Source organism: Phyllostomus hastatus, unplaced genomic scaffold (genome assembly GCF_019186645.2).
Source record: "Phyllostomus hastatus isolate PE091 unplaced genomic scaffold, TTU_PhHast_1.1 phas_contig_17, whole genome shotgun sequence".
NCBI lineage: Eukaryota > Metazoa > Chordata > Mammalia > Chiroptera > Phyllostomidae > Phyllostomus > Phyllostomus hastatus.
This window is the reverse complement of record NW_025333664.1, coordinates 8,406,222-8,421,224: the sequence shown is the minus strand read 5'-3', so window position 1 is coordinate 8,421,224 and position 15,003 is coordinate 8,406,222. Positions and strand designations below refer to the sequence as shown.

General features: G+C 56.6%; 1 protein-coding gene across 1 annotated transcript in view; it reads right to left on the bottom strand.

The window, feature by feature from the left end:
- Positions 1–15,003, bottom strand: part of PTGIS (prostaglandin I2 synthase) — a 39,424-nt gene that overhangs the window by 20,412 nt on the left and 4,009 nt on the right. The window contains exons 2-5 of the mRNA XM_045833410.1: positions 8,082–8,205; positions 6,185–6,363; positions 3,810–3,953; positions 1,312–1,463 (exon numbers count right to left, since the gene is read on the bottom strand). Coding sequence (XP_045689366.1) covers positions 1,312–1,463; positions 3,810–3,953; positions 6,185–6,363; positions 8,082–8,205 — 599 coding nt within the window. The remainder of the gene's footprint in view (positions 1–1,311; positions 1,464–3,809; positions 3,954–6,184; positions 6,364–8,081; positions 8,206–15,003) is intronic.

Genomic DNA, 15,003 nt, shown 5'->3' with positions numbered 1-15,003 from the left:
TGGGAAAATGCAAATCAAAACACGCTACCCAGCTTTGCCCATCAGATTGGCAAACAAGTGGAAAGACTGATAACCTCCCGTGGACCCCTTCCCTTCGGGGAGGCGTAGAAATTGCTCCATTTTTTGGAAATGATGCGGTAGTAAGTAGTAAATATTTGAATGTGTATGCCCTTTGACCTGGCAAACACACTTCCAAAAAAATGTCATCAAGAAATAAAGCCGCCAAATGGCCGAAGTGATAACAGTCCAAGATATGATAATAGTCACACGGACACATGAAAGGAAGCAATTATAACAACCCTTTGGAGGGGCGTGGCTACCTAAATACTGACACGTAAGGGCTGGAAGAGTGTTTTGTTGTTGTTGTTGTTAATTCTGTCCTTCCATTTTGCTGGATTCTTTTTTGCTTCAGTTAGTTTTATCATGGATTTCTGAGGTTTTCCAGACACAGTAGATCATTTGCACATAGGGATAGTTTTAATTCTTATACCAGAAATTGATTTCTCTTTTCTAATTGTATTGGCTAGCACCTAGAAGATGTTTCTATTGACAGGGGAAAAGGTATCTATATTGTAAGCTTAAAAAAAAAAACAAGTTTCAGGCCTGGCTGGTGTGGCTCAGCGGATTCAGTGTCAGTCTGTAAACCAAAGGGTCGCTGGTTTGATTCCGAGTCAGGACACATGCCTGCGTTGTGGGCCAGGTCCCCAGTAGGGGGCGCATGAGAGGCAACCACGTTGATGTTTTTCTCCCTTTCTCCTTCCTTTTCCCTCTCTCTAAAGATAAATAAATAAAATATTTTTAAAAAATAAAATAAATACTATACACTTTAGATATGTATATATGTCTGTATTTACAAAATAGAATATCCCTGCAAAATACTGAAGGGATATATGTGAGCATGTTAACATCTGTCTCTGTAGGAAGCTGGGCTTGGAAGAGTGAATGTTATTACTTTTCACCGTCTACACCCATGAATTTTTACCCCCAATAATGTTTCCTAATTTAAACAACCTAATGTGTTCAAGTCTGGTTTACAACAAAATATAAATAAGGGAAATGAAGTGATGAGCCGTTGTGGGCGCTGAACGAGACAACATTGTGTTAACCTGGTAGCAGGCACGCCGAAAATGCTCAAAAAACATTTTTTTTCTTGTTACCTCAGCCAATCCTGACCGTCTAGGAAAGTCCTACTCTGCTCCCCATTTTACAGGGGAGGTCCTTCACCTTGAGCTGGGACGCGCCCTGTGTGTCCTGCGGTCTGCCTCGCCTCCCCAGGCCCCGTGGCCCCGCGCCCCCACCGCCGGTGCTTACCCGCGGACAGGGAGCCGCGCGCCAGCTTGGGGAGCAGCAGCTCGAGCTGGCGGAAGGCGTGGAAGACGTCGGCCGAGTGGGCGCGGTCCTGGGCCTGACTCTGAGGGGTGCGCGGCAGCGCCTCGACTCCGTACAGCGTCAGGTAGCCGGCTCTGGGGACGGCACACAGCGGGTCAGGGGTCCTCCCTGGTCACTCCCGGCCAGACCCCGCCGCCCCCCCACCCAGCAGCCTACAAGCTTTTCTTCATTCACGCCCCCAGTGAGCACCTACCCTTCCTACTGGCTGCCCCGGCTGCTCGGGCCGGGAGCCGCGGTGAACGAGACAGACAAAACGCTCAAGGCCTCCTAGGGTGGGCACTCACGTGCAGGAGACAGGCCAGAGACAAGGGAAGTGCATGAACGACTGATGTGTCAGCCGGTGCCCCGAGGTGTGTGGGAGGGAGGGGGCGAAGGGGCTCGCCAATGGGCTGACACCTGGCGGGAAGGGCAGAGGGATCCGTGGGTGCCAACATCCGAGGTGGGGCGGAGGTGGGAGGGCTGAGGAGCAGCAAGGAGGCAGGTGAGGCCGAAGCAGAGTGACAGTGGGGTAAGATGGAGCCACAGGCCAAGAGAGGAGGCTCCTGCCCCTGCAGAAGGAGTCAAGGCAGGCTCCCTGGAGGAGGCAGGGTCTGAGCGGAGACCTGTGGGGTGAGCAGGGGAAAAAAGAGGGGTGAAGGGTCACAGCCTGGGGAAGGGCTGGGGGCTGAGGGAGCAACTCGGCCTGGTCAGAGCTGCCAGGTGCCGCTGGTCCAGGCGCGGGAGCTGGAGCGTGAGGGGACAGGGACAGGACGGAAGCGGTCCAGGAGCTGGCAGGGCTGGTCGTGCAGGGCAGGGCGGGGAGGGGCCTGCAACCATGAGAAGGCTGGGTTTGACCTGAGGGGTCAGGCGGAAGAGGGACAGGGCCTGGTCGGGGGTGGGGAAAGGAAGAAGCACAAGAGCAAGTGTGCATTGGGACGTGCACTCACACTCACACACACACACACACACACACACTCCCCCGCCCACCCCCGCAGGAAGGGTCCTGGAGGAAGTGTTTTCCGCCAGCAGTCACTTTCAAACACTTCAGGAGCCCCAGGCCCACGGGCCTCCGTCCTGGGAGAGAAACCGCAGGCTCTCACTTTTCCCGTGAGGTGGGAGGTGCCTCTGCAGAGAGACACCACGGAAGCCCACTGCCCCCCTTGAGTGCCCCCTGGTCCCTGCATCTCCCCGGAGAGGGAGTTTCCTGAGAAGGAGGGTGGGCACCAGAGTGGGGGAGGCTGCGGGCCGAGAGAGGCCTGTCCAGTCCTGACTCTGTCCCTTATCTGCACAGTGCAGGCACGTAGTAGGCCCTCAGGAAATGTTCGCTGGATAGAGGGTTGGAAGGATGCAAGGAGGGATGGAGGGATGAATGGATGGAGGGATGGAGGGATGGGTGGGTGGATGGATGAATGGATGGATGGGTAGGAGGGAGGGTAGCTGGACAGATGACAGATGGACGGACAGACAGGAGGCCACAGCCTCCTCGGACTTCTTGGTCCACACAGGGACACAGGGTGGCAGGGGCCGGGAGACCTGGAGCTGCCTTGCCGTGAACTGGCTGGTGGTTTTAGCTGCCCCTTCCTGGACCTCAGTCCGTTCTACAATGACGGGGTGGGCCAGACCAGCGGCACCTGGACCAGTCACGGCCCTGGATGACGGCTGCTCCATTCAGGGAAAAAGTGAGAGAAAATGCGGCTCTCTTACACACCCAGGGTCACACTCGAGACCCTGCAGGCTCTGCGGCCAGCCCTGCCGTGACCCCAGCTGTGGGGCGACTCCGGGCAAATGACTTCGGCCCTCCAGGCCTCTGTTATCTCCTACGTGGGCAACTGCGGCAGCCCCTCGTGGGTCCTCCTGCTTCTCTCTCATTGCCACACAGCTGCTCTGTGGCCTAGTCCCCCTTCAGGAGCCAAAGGGCACTTTGGCTTTATTTTAAATTCTTAGTTACTGATGAGAGAGAGAGAGAGAGAGAGAGAGAGAGAGAAACTGCTTTGCTGCTCTGCCTCTTTATGCGTCCATTGGTCGTTTTTTGTATGTGCCCTGACAGGGAATCGAACCCACAACCTTGGCGTGTTGGGATGATGCTCCAACCAACTGGGCTACCTGGCCAGGGCTCAAAGAGCGCTTTTAAAGCTCTAAGTCCAATCGTGTCCAGCCCCTGCTTAAACCCCCAGTGCCACTCATTTTACTTAGAACAAATCCCAAGGCCAACAAGGTCCCCCCTTTTTCGGTCTCTGTCTCCTTTACAACTCACAGGCTGACCCAGGGAAATACTCGGGGTCCCAGAGGCAAAAATGTCACCTTGCGGTCTTTGCTTTCAGGGTCCCCAACGGCTTCGCCCCTCACATAAAGTCCTCCTGGTTCCCCAGCCACTGTGCATGGCTGAGCCGGGCCCAGTGTGCGGGGCTCCCCTCTGGCGCACGGGGGCCGCCCGGGCTCACCTGAACAGGAAGCTGTAGGAGAAATCGAGGAGACCCATCTCGTGCCAGCCACCGCCCGCCTCTGCGGCGTCGCCCAGCAGCATGGTGTGGAGGTTGGTGTACATGGCCTCCGTGAGCGCCTGCAGGTCTCTGTGCAGGAGGGTCCTGGGGCAGGGGACAAAGAAACGAGAGAGCAGCTTCCGAAGGGTGACATCCACGTACAGGTGCCCCCCACCCCAAACCTCAGGGTGCTGCGGCGCCAGTTCCTCGTTGGCAGCGGGGGGCCTTTGGAAGACTGGCTCTAACCAGCTGGTCTCACTGCTGTCATCATCAACGACAACGACAACCGATACTATTTATCGTGCGAAGCACAATGACCTCGCTTCATTTTTTGGCAACTCTAATCGTTAACAGTTACCATTACAGTACCCATTTTACAGATAGACAAACTCGGGGACACAGAGGGAAGTGACCTGCCCAAGGTCACCCGACCAATAGGTGACACAACTGTGACTGGAACCTTGATCTGCCCACCCCCCGAGTCTGAACTCTTTTTTTTTTTAAGATTGTATTTTTTTATTTTTAGAGAGAGGATAAGGGAGGGAGAAAGAGAGGGAGAGAACATTGACTGGTTGCCTCTCACGAGCCCTCGGCCTGGGACCTGGCCCGCAGACCAGGCTTGTGCCCTGACCTGGAACTGAACCTGTGACCTTTCTGTTTACAGGCCAGCGCCCCACCCACTGAGCTACACCAGCCGGGGCCAGAGTCTGGAATCTTCTCCACGATAGTCTATCTCTCCTCAGGGCACACAAGCTTGGATGAGGAGCCCACTAGTCTGAATAAACCCCTAGTTTCTTGGATACATCAAGAGTGGGAAACTTCCAGAGGGGTTCCGTGAACTTGCAGGTGATAAAACCTTTTGCACGTTCAAGTCGGAACACTGTCAGAAAGCAGCAGACACGACCCACGTGCAATACAGTATTTAAAGGGCATAAGAGAGCCTGGCCCATTGTGATTGCTCCATAAACGGGAGGTTGTGATTGACCTTGACCTTGACCTTGTTTTCCCGACCCCACTCCAGGCACTAGTTCTCAACAGGGACAGCGGATGTGGCAGCCATGCCCAGAAGACATCATGCCAACTTGGAAGAAACTTCCAGAAACTCTTAGGGGCAGACACTGGAGGAAACCAGGGTCCTCCCCGGGCAGTGGAGCAGGATGCAGTGAACTGTGGATTCCTGTTGCTGATGAGCCCTCATGATCCCCCTGGAACGGCGGGACCCAGGACACTCAGGCTCAGAAACGCTCCTAGCAGCGGTCCCGCAAAGCCAAGGTCAGACAGGGCACTGCGCTCATCAGTGTGCACCTCACAGTGTGGGCCTCTCCTCAGTTCAGCAGTCCTGCAAACCCCAGCCTTCCAGGCGCCTGCCCTAACTCGAGGAGGCTCCCCTTCCCGGGGACAGAGCAGCAAAGATTAACCCCAGACCTTGCAGCCCTTAGGGGTGGATGCAGAGTCTCATGTCCTCAGTATCTCGGGTGGAGAAGAATGCACTGTGGAGTCTGCAGACTTGAGTTCAAATCCCAGCTCTGCCGCTTATTAGTGGTAGACCTTGGGCAAGTCACTTCACATCTCTGAGCCTCAGTTTCCTCATCTATAAGATGAGAATAAAAATACCTACCCCTTGAGGCAATTGCACAAATATGAGGGGGAGCCTATCGAACACCTGGCATGGGGAGGTGTCCTCAGAGGGTGGCTGGCATCCCTCCGCACCCCCGGCATCCAGGCTGGTGAGCAGGGGACAGCGGGGCCCCAGATGTTCGCCGACTGAATACAGAGTTAATGTCATGTGGTTGACGTAAGACTCCCTTATGTTCTAGGACATGCACCCCTTCCTAGCTGCACGACCCAGAGCAAGTCACCTCTCTGAGCCCCAGTGTCCTCATCTATAAAATGGGGCTGTAAGTCACCCTCTAGCAATGCCCTGAGGACTAAAGCAGTCCTGCGTGATGCCTGGCACAGAGCATAGACTGGAAAATATCAGCCACCCCGCCCTCCTCCCTTCATTTTACGGAAGTGGAAACAGGCTTGGGTGTGGGGGAGCGGGGAGCTGCTCCAAGGTCACAAGGCTAGGAAGGGGTGGAGCTGGGATTCGAACCTAGGTCTGGCTGACCCACACCCTGGTCTCCTTCTCCTCAAATCAGAGCTGCCTGCCTCGAAGAAAAGAGTCCTTCCTCGGCCCAAATATTTTGGGTTGTTCTCCCTTTGTTTTTGTTTGTTTCCTTGACACAAAATGCCCTTACCGGACACCTGTTGAGACAAGCGCGACGGGAACCAGCAGGGGGAAGCGGATCACCCACCCTGGCCCCACCCCGCAGGTACTGCGCACAGCCACTCACGGTTTCATCTTGGCCTTTTCGTCGCTGGGGTTGTAATTCGGAACCTGCACGTCGAAAATCCTCTCCATGAGGAAGACAGCGTAGGCGTGGAAGTCCAGCTTCGAGCGAGGCTCCCACACCACGGAGTCGTAGGAGTGCGGGTCCAGGAGGACGGTGATGTACCTGCCACCCACCAGCACCTGGGGAGTGGGCGGGTTGGCGTGAGGCGGGCTGCCCGGAGCAGCAGCGGCTGTCCATGGTGGAGGGCTCACCCTGTGCCAAGCACCAGCCCCTTCGGGCACCTAATAGACGGTGGTCTTTCATCGGCCCCTCATGACCCCCCTGTGAGGTAGGGACCGTCATTCCCCCATTCACAGCTGGAAAGTCAGGTTTTGAGGAAGCACGCAAGGGGCCCAAGTTGGCACAGCCGAGAAGCGGCAGAGCTGGCCCTGAAATTCTGCACTTCTTTCAACCAAAGGTGGTGCTCTTAACCACCTCGGCCTTAGGCACCTGCCGTGGTTATCTGGGTCACTGTCACACCTCCAGCAGCTGGGAGGGAGTCTGCCCGCGGGAGGCAGCAGATGGGTACATGCGCATCACAGGTGGACGGACAGACGGACGGATGGACAGAAGGACATTGGTGGATCAGTGCTAGTGGGCAGATTATAAATGGGTGGATGAATCGATAGATGTTCGGATACATGGCTGGAGGGAAAGACAGACGGACAGGTGATACTCTAGGGTAAATGCAAGTGGATGTGCAAGACCCACTTCTTTGGGGGGCTGAGCTCTGCACGCAGCTCGCTGCCCCAGAAGGGAAGGAAACAGCAGCACTGGGAGCTGCAGCCCTGTGGACAACAGGGGGAAGGGGCTTTCTCCTCGGCTGTCTGTGCAGGGGTCACCCCGAGGTCCGTGAGTCACGTTCATCAACCGCCTTGCAAGACACAGGCCGGTATCTGAGGGAAAATGCTACTGGAGGGATCCTTGGACGGAGGGATCAGTGGTGGGACAGATCACCGAGTGTATGTTGCACAGAAAGATGGACGCACAGGCAGCTAGAGGTTGGCTGGAAGCTGAATGTATGGATGAGTGTTGGGCACAGGGACGGCAGGATGCTACGTGGATTTGGGGTAAATGGACTGAGGGACGAATGTTGGATGAATACAGGCTGGAGGATCCCCGGGAGGTGGGTCCAGGGTGGGTGGCGGTTGTTCGGATGTTAAAGGGGTGGATAGGCGGAGATATAAATAGATGGACATGGAATGGATGGGGAGCTGAATGTTGGGCGAATAGCGGACGGACGGAAACATGGGTAGATGAGTGGGAGAATGGAATGAAGGGGTAACTGACTGTAGAGATGAAGGCTGGGTGGGTGTTAGGCGCGTGAGCGGGACAGCACGGAGTAAGTCTGGGCGGACCTATGGAAGAACACGCGATGGGTGCCTGGAGGGCAGACGAATGCCGGAGAGACACACAGAAACACGGGCGGGTGAGCAGCGAGAGGGAGGTTTAGTGGGCATGGAATACTCGAGTGAGTGCTGGGAGGCTATCGGGGAGCCGGGGCGCTGCCTCGGTGGGCAGAAGGACAGATGTGACAGGAGGGGTGGGTGCTGGGGAGACGGGAGTCGAACGGAAGGCTGGAAGTTGGTTAGATGGGTATCCCAGGACTGGAGAGATGCTGAGTGACTGCACAGCTCGATGGTGGGAGGGTGCTAGAGGGACGACGAAGGGAAGGGTGTTAGGCACTCGTGGGATGCACAGTTGCACAGACGCAGATAGAGCGTGAGCAGGACCACTGGGCCGATGTGGAATGAGTGCGCTAGCGTGTGCACGGGCACCGGAGGAATCAGCAGACATCAGGTATGACAGCCCCGGCTGCCCATCCCCTTCCCTCCCAAGAGGCACCGGAGGTACTTACAGTGAAGATATCACCATGCTTCTCCTTCATCCTCGTGAGGAAGCTGGCAGCGTCCTTTCCAAACTCCAAGGCATAGCCCAGCCAGGGGATGCTGCCCAGGTCCAGGGGAGGCTCTCCGGGTCGCCTGCAGGAGCCACAGCGCTGATCACCGTTTGATAAAGCAGGGGAGCGGATAAAGTGTGTAGGGCGTGGGGCGCGTCTTCAAATGGGGAGGGGGGGCAGGCCTCCCCGAAGGTGGCGGGAGAGGGAGCCACGTGGATACCTGGAGGAAGAGCCTCCCGGCAGAAAGAACAGGTGCAAAGGCCCTGTGGTTGGACCACGCCTGGCGTGTTCAAATGGCAGTACAGAGGCCAGTGTGGCTAGACTGGAGGGAGCAGGAAAAGCAGCGGAGGTCGAGGCCAGAGTGGTAAGGAGGCCCAGGCCTGTGAGGGCTTCCGCTTCATCTCACGGGGGTGGGAGCCATGGAAGCCTGGAGAAGAGCAGGGACGTGATCTGGTTCTGTTTTTGTTGTTTTATTTTTTAACAGATCCTGTTGGTTGCTGAGCAGAGAATGGACTTCAAGGGCCTGAGAGCCGAAGCTGGGGAACTGGTTGACAGAGGTGGTCATCTCTCTAAGCGGGGGAGAGCTTTACAGGACCCCGTAGCATAAAGATACAGCGTTGCCTGGTTGAGCCAGCACGGCGCAGGGTCTGGGAGAGCAGAGCAACTCCTCTGAGAGTCTAACTACAATATATAGAGCTCCCTGTGATGGACAGAACTCTGAGACGGCCCACGCCTTCGTACAGCCCCCTCCCACAGGGTGCGGGGTCGACCGTGCGGCTGACGTTATGGCAGAATACTCCTCCTCAGTGGGCCCGGCCTGATCAGGTGGACGCAGGGCTTGCAAGGGACAAAGCTGTTCCTGGCGAAAGACTCAGCATGAGACACAGCACCAGGGGGAGTCTCTGTCGCTGGCTTTGACCGTGGCAGGGGCCACAAGGCAGGGAATGCCGGTGGCGTCTAGGGGCTATGAGTGGCTCTTGTCTGACAGCAGATGGGGACCTCAGTCCCACAACCGCAAGGAACTGAACTCAGCCAGACTCTCCACCGGAGGTAGCCTCGCCTGCCTCCTGCCTTCAGCCGTGGAAGACGCTGAACAGAGAACCCAGCCCCACCCTGCCTGACCTCCGACCTGCCAGACTGCGGGCGGATGCACGGCGCTGCTGGAAGCTGCTAAGTGTGTGGCCATCGGGTTACACAGCAAGGGGCCATTGATTCCCTCAGACTTACGCGGCTCTTGCTTGGGGCCCTGCCCTTGAGCAAGCACTTAGTGGGTATGAGGGGGTATATGAACCCCATCTTGTCCTCCCCCCACCCTTTGAGAGGCAGCTAAGGGGAGGTGCCTCAGGCTCACAGAGGAGCCTCACGATATTGCAGGGCTGGCGCTCACAGCGGGCCCCTTGGGGGCCCCTAAACCCAGGCCGGGACCCGTGCTGCCGTGTCGGAGCCCTGAGAACCCCAGGGAGGCAGAAAGCTCCCCGCCCACTGAGCAGGTGAGGGAATCGTCCCAGCTCTTCTCCTCACTGTGGGTTCACTCACTCCTTCGCCCAACGGTGACGGCGAGGCTGGAGGCACAGCAGCAACCCGGACACACCCGGCCCCTGACCCCACTGGGTGCACGGAGAGAGGCAAAAACACGAAAAAGCAAACTCGCTCCAGACAGTGAGGAGTGTGATAAACACAGTGCAGGAGATGCGACTTAACGACGAAAAGAAAAAAAAAAAACCCGACTTAAAAATACACGAGGGATTCGCACGGACGGTTCTCCAAAGAAGACACACGAATGGCCAGTAAACACATAAAAATATGTTCAGCATCATCAGTCACTGGGGAAATGCAAACCAAACCACCAGGTGGTACCACTTCACACCCATGAAGACAAACATCATAAAATAAAATAAAATAACTTTTTAAAAAGGAAAGTACTGGCAAGGATGTGCAGAGACTGAAATACTCATCTGTTTCTGGTAGGAGTGTAAGATGGGGCTGCTGCTTTGGAACCCGGCCGGGCCGCTCCTTGACAGGTTACACAGTTCGTGTGCGACCCGGCGCTACAGCCCCAGAGAACTGAAAACGTATGTTCACACACAGGCTTGCACGCTGTTGTTCACAGGAGCCTTGTTCCCAAGAGCCAAACGGTGCGCAGCCAGCCCAGATGCCCGATGTCTGCTGAGGGGGTAGACCACACGGGGCCCACTCTTGCCTGGGGACGTCATTCAGCCACAAAACCAGAGACGCGCTAAATCACACCACGGTGTGGGAGGACCTCGCGGCCACGGTGCTGAGTGACAGAAGCCAGGCACCAAGGGCCACGTGTTGTGTGGCTCTGCTTCTACAGAAGGTCCAGACAAGGCGAATCGACAGACAGAAAGCAGGGGAGTGGTTCCCAAGGGCTGAGGGGCGAGGGATGATGGGTGACTCCCCACGGGCATCGCGTTTCCGGAGTTAAATATGAAAACGTTTCATATAAACAAAGAAAATATTCTGGAGTTAAATAGTGGTGATAGTTGCATAAGCCCGTGAAGACACTAAAAACCACTGAATTGTATACTTTAAAAGGATGAATTTTATACTGTGTGTATTATATCTCATTAAAGAAAATAAGGCCCTGGCTGGTGTGGTCCAGTGGATTGAGCGCCGGCCTGCGAACCGATAGGTCACCAGTTTGATTCCCAGTCAAGGCAAGTGCTTAGGTTGTGGGCCAAGTCCCCCGGTTGGGGGCATGGATATCTCTCACACATGAATGTTTCTCTCCCTCTTTTTTTCCCTCCCTTTCCTCCTCTCTAAAGGTAAAAATCTTTTTTTAAAAAGAAAAGAAAAAAGGGTGATACAAGGTAGTGAGGGCTGGTTCAGAGAAGGTGGTGAGGCCGGCCTCTCCCAGGAGGTGCCGTGTGAGCCAAGACCCCAGGGTGAGGAGGAAGTACAATGGAAGAGCAGAGGGAAAAGCATCGCAGGCAGAGGGAACAGCAAGTGCAAAGGCCCTGGTGTTGGGGTCCGCCCTGCCTGGTCTCAGGAAGCTGTAACCCCCCGTGGCTAAGGCTGGGTGAGAGACCTCCGAACCAGGAGACACTAGGGAGATAAAACTTATTTCCCTGGCATGAACGCTGCCTGTTCTGTGCCGGCCCCCAATGCTTGACCAGTTAGCCAATGACGGGTAAGATTCCCCAAGGGTGGAATCATCTAAGACAGGCACAATCACGTGGAGGCCCCAGGGAAGAGACTCAGGGGGCTGTGGAAATGAGGGCTGCCCCCTGACAAAGCCTGAGTCCTTGTTCTGGCTGTGAGAAATCCAAGTCTCCCGGCTGCCTTTATCTCCTCTGCCCGACTCAGGCCTGCGGAAATAACAGGAGCGGTGCAGCCCACACCAGAGTCAGTGGACACCCGGGGTAATTAGATCTGGGGCATAGAACATGCAAGATCCTGTGAGACCTGCTTGCTGGAGGATGCTCTTGAATTAGAATATGAAGTCACGGGCAGGAAACGAAACTAGCTTTTTAGGTCCTGTAGCCTTTTAAGTGATAAAACCCCAAAATCTCAGCGTGAGCTCTGTCAGCCCTTTGAAAGTTATCTATTCCTTTTGATCTTCCCAGGCTAGACTGTAACCAGCAAACTGCATCTGAATTCTTAATAAAAGCCTGCTCGGGCGGGAAGACGGGGCACTCCCCTCTTGAGAGAGTGGCCATGCGGTCCCTAGTTTCCCACAGGCCTCGGCAGTCTGTGTGTACGCTTTCTCGTGTCTCGAGCATCTGCAGTGTTCACGGTCCCTGCAGACCAGTGGCTGCCTCACCCTGGGGTGGGAACGCGCTTGGTGAGGTTTTCACGACCGCAGAAGCCGATGTGGCTGGAGTGGAGAATTGGGGGGTGGGGGCCGTTGAGAGGTAGGAGACGATGCTGGCGGTGACCTGGGGACCACGAGGACCCAAAAGCCAAGGAGAGAGTCTAGCTTGTATGTCCAGTGCCATGGGGATCCTCTGGAGGGTTGGAAGCGGGAACTGGGAAGTCACGTGCTTTTAAAAGGTTGCAACTGTGAGAGAGGCAGCAGGGAGAGGTGTCAGGAGGCCACTGTGACCGCCTGGAGAGCGATGACAGGGGGAGTGCAGGCCACGGTCCCGGGGAGGCCAGCCCGAGCATCCGCCCTCCCCACCCCGCTTCCAGGACTGGGGGCTTTTGGGCTCCCCCAGCCATCGGGGGAGCACCCACTTGTCTTCCCCCTTCTTTCTCTCCCTCTCACCTTCCATCATCGTGGCCTCCTGGCCCCTCCGCCTGGCTGTCCCCCAGTGTAACCCAAAGCGTGGGACAGGTGGTGCCTGGAGAGACTGGTCAGACTGGCAGAGCCGGAGTTTGGGGATTACGGGATCAGAGTCACAGAGGCCCGAGGGCCCGGGAAGTGCCTCCCGCCGCCACCCCCTCCTCTCTCCCTGGCTCCCACGCTGCCTCTGAGCCCATACCGAGGGAACTTGCAAAGTCATGGGTCTGAGGTCCTCAGGGGGTGCCAGGGACCTACCAGGACGTTCTCTTTCCCCTTGTCTCTTGGTGAGCCCCTGGGTCAAGGCCACTTCTCAGAAGGCTCCACTGAGAGGTGGGGTTGCATGCTGGCAGAGCCCGGGTCGGAGTAGCCCATTAGCCCGACATGCACCGGCCCAGGGACACCGGGCAGGGCAGCCGCGTGTCTGGCAGGAGGGCGTGGGGGTTACGAGCCCGACATCAGCACCACACTTTCTGGCTTCACATCCCAGCCACACACTTGCTGGCTGTGTGGCTCTGCTTCTCCATGCCTCGGTCGCCTCCTCTGCAATACAGGGTTGGCCACACGGCTGACCGAGTCAGGCTGGGGTGCAGATCACGGGGGTTATAGGCGGAACGGCAAATGCCCGGTATCTCGTCGCTGGGGACCAGCTGGGGGCCTGAGGAGCCGGACCCATAGAATCCCGGGCGCCGCTTATGGAGGAAAAACAATTGTGGGGTGCTGTGCGTTTTCCCACAGGTGTCCTCGCTTGGTAATAATGGCCAACACTTCGTGAGCCCTGGCTGTGCCACCCTATGAGGAGGGAATTGTTACTATCAAGCCCATTTTACAGCAGGTGAAACTGAGGCCAAGGGGCTAAGTCACTCACCCGGGCCCTGCTGTGGAGGATCTGGGTTTCTCACCCAGGCTGGTCTGGCTGCAGGGAGGCTAGCCTGGCCCCAGTCTCCCCAAGTGGACATCTGCACCCCCACTTTGCAGATGAGGAAACTAAGGCACAGAGAGGTTTCAGCGACCTGCGCACATGCAGGGCCTGAGATTTCCCCCTCAGAGGTCTTTGGGGGCGGGTGGGGCCGGGGCTCCCTTTCCTACCCTTTATTCCGGCCTGAGCTCCCCAGCAAGCCAGGTGTTATTTCTGGCAGCTTTCATCTTTCCCTAGAAAAGTCCCAAGGAGGTGCAGACAAAGGCAGGAAGCTGGGAGGCCAGGCGTCTGACCCCTGGCGTGGCGCGGGCTCCGCCAGCTCCTGATCTAGCTCTGACCCAGGCCGCATTCCAGTGTGACTCAGCCTGGCCAGGGAGGGCGAAGGAGGCTCTATTTTGGGGTCTGCGGTCTCTCGCCTCTCCCACCGACACTCTCACTGTGTTCGCGCACTGCCAGGCTCCCGCCCACAGAGCTGACTGCCGCCTGCCCTCCCTCGTTCGGACACCAAGGCACCTTTTCTGCGTTTTAATTCCCATCACGTGCGGGCCTCCAAAAACTGCCCATTCCTCCCTGGCAGGCCCCTCTGCCAACCCCACCACCTGTCCTGTCTCTCTCCACTTGACCCTTTGCACATCAGGAGAGAGGGTCAGGGTGGATCTCCCCACCTCTGTGTCTCAAAGGATCGCACCTTCCCTGGACGGAAGCTCCATGAGGGCGAGCAGTCATTGGCCGCATGCTGGGCCCGCAGTAGGTGCTTAATAAATATGCGTCAGACAAACGAATCATGTACATAGTTGGTGCTCAGTGGCAGCACCTGCCTCCCAGAGTCCCTAGGAGGGCTAAGGGAGCTAGCGCACGTTAAGCAGCTCACAGATAATCCACGTTCCGGCTTGCCCGAGGCAGCCTCGCTTTGCTGTGCAATGCCCGTGCATTGCCCAACCTCTCTGTCCAGTAGTTTCAACTCCATCCGGGGCCTCAGGCTCTGGGAGGATTTACTGGAAGAACAGAAGGGGGCTGGTCGCCATTCGCCCAGGGCCTCCCTCACCTCCTCTCACTACTCCCTCCCACGGCCTCCCGCTGCATAGAAAAAGCACGTGGCCACCTTGCTCTAGTTTTGTTTTCCTGTTTCTCTATATAATAGACACAGACTCAGAGAATTGTTTCTCAACAGAAGAAAAAACCTGTACAGGGATAGATACAACAGCTGCATGTTGGAGAGGCAACAGAGAGGGGTGGGGATTGTGGCAAGGTCTAGCAAGGACTCTCCTATTAAATCCCAAGCAAAAATTTTTAGATCTTCCAATTTTTTTCACAAGAAACTGTTTTGTGTGTGGAGTCCCCAGGTCTCTCCCCCTGTGCTGGGTGGTACACACCACACCCACCTGGGGCTGAATCCAGCCACAGACCACCATTTGGTGACCTCTGGTTAGTACATGTCGGAAGGAGGCAGCTTGATTTGTTCTTAGAAATTCCATATCCTGCAAGGGCCAAGATCAGCCCTTGAGCCACCAGGAACCCCCACCTGAGGCCACCTGTGGCCTCCGGTCTCCCCGAAAAGGAGTGTCCCGCCCAGGAGACCTCTCCCAAGGCTCCTACAGCAGTCACGCAAGCCCAAAGAGGAAGAGATGCACTCAGCCTGGCGAAGCGGCTGGGGCGAGGGAGACCAGCAACGTGAGCCAGCTCAGAGGACGGACAGATGGAGAAACGCAGGCGGGGAA